Raw genomic sequence first — 3,429 nt, forward strand, 5'->3', positions numbered from 1 at the left:
TGATGTCGCTGTTAGCTAATTTCGGGCAGTTTGTCCAATGTCTGTCCATTCTGCTGACAGCCCTAAAATAAAAGCAAGGGTATAAGTGTATTTAGTCGTGTATTTATTTATATGCCTGAAGAAAAAACTTCTTACAGTTTTGATGCCTAAGCTTTCTCAGTACTTGTATCACTCTCTGCAGTTGCCATTACAGAAATGTCACATGTCGCCATTTTGAGTACTAGGCCTTTAACATTTTAAAAGAAGGCATAAATTAGCACTATGAATAAGTCAGCTGTGTTTATGCTGTAAACTACACTACTGCTAGTTCTGCTACTACTGATGATGATGACAATGATGACGATAATCGTAATACTTTATATGCTTTGGTAATACAGCCAATCGTACAGGAGAACATGCGAAGGAGACGCATTCCTCCACGGGAGGATGCAGTCTGTCATGTTTCTGCTGGAAGGGACAAACTGGGACTTGATATCCACTACATAAATGCCTTCAAAGGTAAGTTGGTCTTTAGTTTGGATTAGATTTGGAGTTTTTCACTTTGTCTTTTGTCACTCACTTGGTATGCCTCTGCAATTCAGGTCGGGGCATTTTCACGACTGTTCCATTCCAAAAAGGAGACTTTCTTTTGGAATACAGAGGTAAACTCATAACAAAAGAAGAATGTGAGCGGAGACACAGAGTTTATCATGACAGCCTGAAGGTGTTCATGTTTGAATTCAAGTTTGATGGAAAACTCTGGTGGTGCGTATTATATCAGTGTAGTTTGATTAAGATTAAATGACACATTGCTTTTGATTTATGAAAAAAAAAGCTTCCTAACTAACTAGTTAAGCTAATACTTTTTTGCCTAACCCCACAGTGTGGATGCATCTCAAGAAGATGGGTCATTAGGCAGACTTGTCAACGACAACCACATCAGTCCAAGTGCTAAGATGAAAATATTAAATATCAATGGAAAGCCCCATCTATGCTTATTTGCAAGCAGAGACATAAGTCCAGGCGAAGAAATAGACTATAATTATGGTGACTCGGATTGGCTCTGGAGATGCAAGGTATTTCTACAATTGTACTTTTTGGAACTGATAAATTGCATACCCTAAGCCATTTTTACATTTGTACCTACTCAAATTGGCTTAACGTGACTTAGGGCATCTAGTTTTTCACTGAAATTGAGTATCACCTACTGTGCCTGGGGTAACTATAGCAATGCAGCCGAGCATCCAGTGATATAAATGCCACAGCAAGCATGGACGTCAAGGTGACAAAATGCCTGCTGCTCAGTCTATACTTTAGTGTTCAATTCAGGGATCACGCTGTTAATTTTGGTCGCTATTTCAAACATTTCAGAGTTTCAAAAATGATGGCTTGGATTTTCACGAAGGAGGCGCACTCATAACTTATCGAGTGACACCATTGACCAGCCACCTGGTGGCATTCAGTCTATGTCAAATTTTCTGATCACTTTGGATCACTTGGAACCTTGGTGCAGTAGTTACTGAAAAACTACATGGTACTATAACCTACTGGAAAAACAGGGGTAGGTACTAATGGAAAACAGGCAATTGTGATGGCTGCCACATCAAAGCCCTCTAAAAGCACTAAAAAAATATCAGCAGGTATGCAGAAATAAAAAATGGCTTTCGGTTTCTAAATTTTAACAGTGATTGATGTTTAATGTGATTCTACACAGCAAAATCTCCAGTGTTAAATTAACACTGGAGAGTGTCTATAAGGGTCCACACCTCTGAGTGTTAAATACAACACTGTTGAGTGTTAAATTAACACTTTTGACAGTGTTATATGTTTAAAAGTAACCTAGTCAGTTTTGAAGATTAACAATGGCTAACACTGAGCAGTGCTGATTTTCTAACACTGGAAAATAACTCAAAATGTTAGAAATATTCCAGTGTTAGAAAATCAGCACTGCTCAGTGTTAGTCTTTGTTAATCTTCAAAACTGACTAGGTTACTTTTAAACATATAACACTTTCAAAAGTGTTAATTCAACACTCAACAGTGTTGTGTGGACCCATATAGACACTCTCTAGTGTTAATTTAACACTGGAGATTTTGCTGTGTAGCCTCTTTAGTTAGATTCATTTTAAATTTTGTCCCTTGAAGATAAATGGGCCCTAGTGACAGTTCGTTGCTGCTACAGGTGATTGTTTTACTCCTTTAGCAATGGCTTAAAAAATAAAGAAATCACACTGACTATTTGTCTCTTAATCATAGGGCCTTAAATTCTCTATACATGACAGTGAATATTTTAAAGACAATAGCTTGAAACTTATCTTTCTCATACAGTTTATTTAATGTTTCAAAAGCCTCTTCAAAAATGCACTGTATATTCATTTTCTATCTGTTACACACGAAGACGGAGACCAGCCAGATTCAGAAGACTGTGAGCTGCCTAAAGCCGCAACCAAACAGCTTTCCAAACAATGATCTGGACCTGAAACATCCAGAGCCTGAAAGGGTAAATATAATCCAGTGTACCACTTAATGAACTAATAATTTAATCTATCATCATTCTTTATGGATGCTGTGTGTGTGTGTGTTTGGCAGTCACCTGGGTGTGATGTGATTTACATGGACCGTGGCTTGTAGGTCCTTTTCATTGTTTCAAAGTGCAAGTCTGGATAACATCTGAGTGTGTGTGTGTGTGTGTGTGTGTGTGTTAACCACCCAAATGTGACTTAGGAGGACCACACTGTTATTGGGAGACTCCGTCAAAGTTTGCTTCATGGTGACATCACTCTGGTTTTAGGAGGGGTCTTCTCGTATTTCTTGACAGTTTGACCTACAGCATGCAGAGCTGACTGCATGTGCTTTGTTTCTATGTTGAAATTTTTTGAAACTCAGGCTTGAACATTAAGATAGATAGTACTATACAACTTCTTAACTTGTTTTAGGCACTTTTTACTGCTTTAGTGCATGGGCTCTCTCTGGCTGTGTACTCTGGCTTCTTCCCACAGTCCAAAGATGTAGCTTATGGGGTTAGGTTAACTGGTGATTCAAAACTGCCCTTTGGTGTGAATGCAAATGCTTGTCCTTCCATGTTAGACTGGTGATCTGTCCAGGTTGTACTGCCCTATGGTAGCTGGTATAGGCCCCAAAACTGCTACCCCACAATCCTGATAAGGATAAGTGGAAGAGGATGGATGATTGCAAAGGAATCAGTTGTTAACTATTGTAGCCAGTATTTTTTTCAGAAGAAAACATTTCTTGAGTGGAAAGCCCCCCCCCCCCCCCCCCCCCCACACACACACACACACACACACATGCAAATTAAAAACAGAAGCACAGGCCTGCCCAGTACAGTTGCAAGAAGAGCACTTGGTCTAATCTTTGTGCCATCTTTTCTTTGTTGCAGGATCTTGATGAAGAAATGCCTCAGCAAGGCTCAGAAGCCATGCATTCTTCTTCA

General features: G+C 39.3%; 1 protein-coding gene across 1 annotated transcript; it reads left to right on the forward strand.

Annotated features, from left to right (window-relative positions):
- The first annotated feature begins 214 nt into the window (after positions 1-214).
- LOC146620754 (histone-lysine N-methyltransferase set-1-like) lies at positions 215-2,505 on the forward strand. Its single transcript, XM_085367849.1, has 4 exons — positions 215-498; positions 582-744; positions 863-1,055; positions 2,377-2,505. The coding sequence occupies exons 1-4, from the start codon at positions 396-398 to the stop codon at positions 2,503-2,505; spliced, it is 588 nt and encodes a 195-aa protein (XP_085223975.1). The 5' UTR covers positions 215-395.
- The last annotated feature ends 924 nt before the right edge of the window (positions 2,506-3,429 follow it).

Source organism: Diplotaxodon limnothrissa, linkage group LG12 (genome assembly GCF_057381915.1).
Source record: "Diplotaxodon limnothrissa isolate DT_005_m linkage group LG12, D_limnothrissa_male_GT1.1, whole genome shotgun sequence".
NCBI classification, from domain to species: Eukaryota; Metazoa; Chordata; class Actinopteri; order Cichliformes; family Cichlidae; genus Diplotaxodon; species Diplotaxodon limnothrissa.

What these genes read in the sequence shown, in the direction of transcription:
- LOC146620754 (XM_085367849.1), top strand. Translation starts at nt 396, where the DNA reads ATGCGAAGGAGACGCATTCCTCCACGGGAGGATGCAGTCTGTCATGTT. An exon ending in TTTGATGGAAAACTCTGGTG is followed by an intron (nt 745 to 862) that starts GTGCGTATTATA and finishes CTAACCCCACAG; the next exon opens with TGTGGATGCATCTCAAGAAG. An exon ending in ATTGGCTCTGGAGATGCAAG is followed by an intron (nt 1,056 to 2,376) that starts GTATTTCTACAA and finishes TTACACACGAAG; the next exon opens with ACGGAGACCAGCCAGATTCA.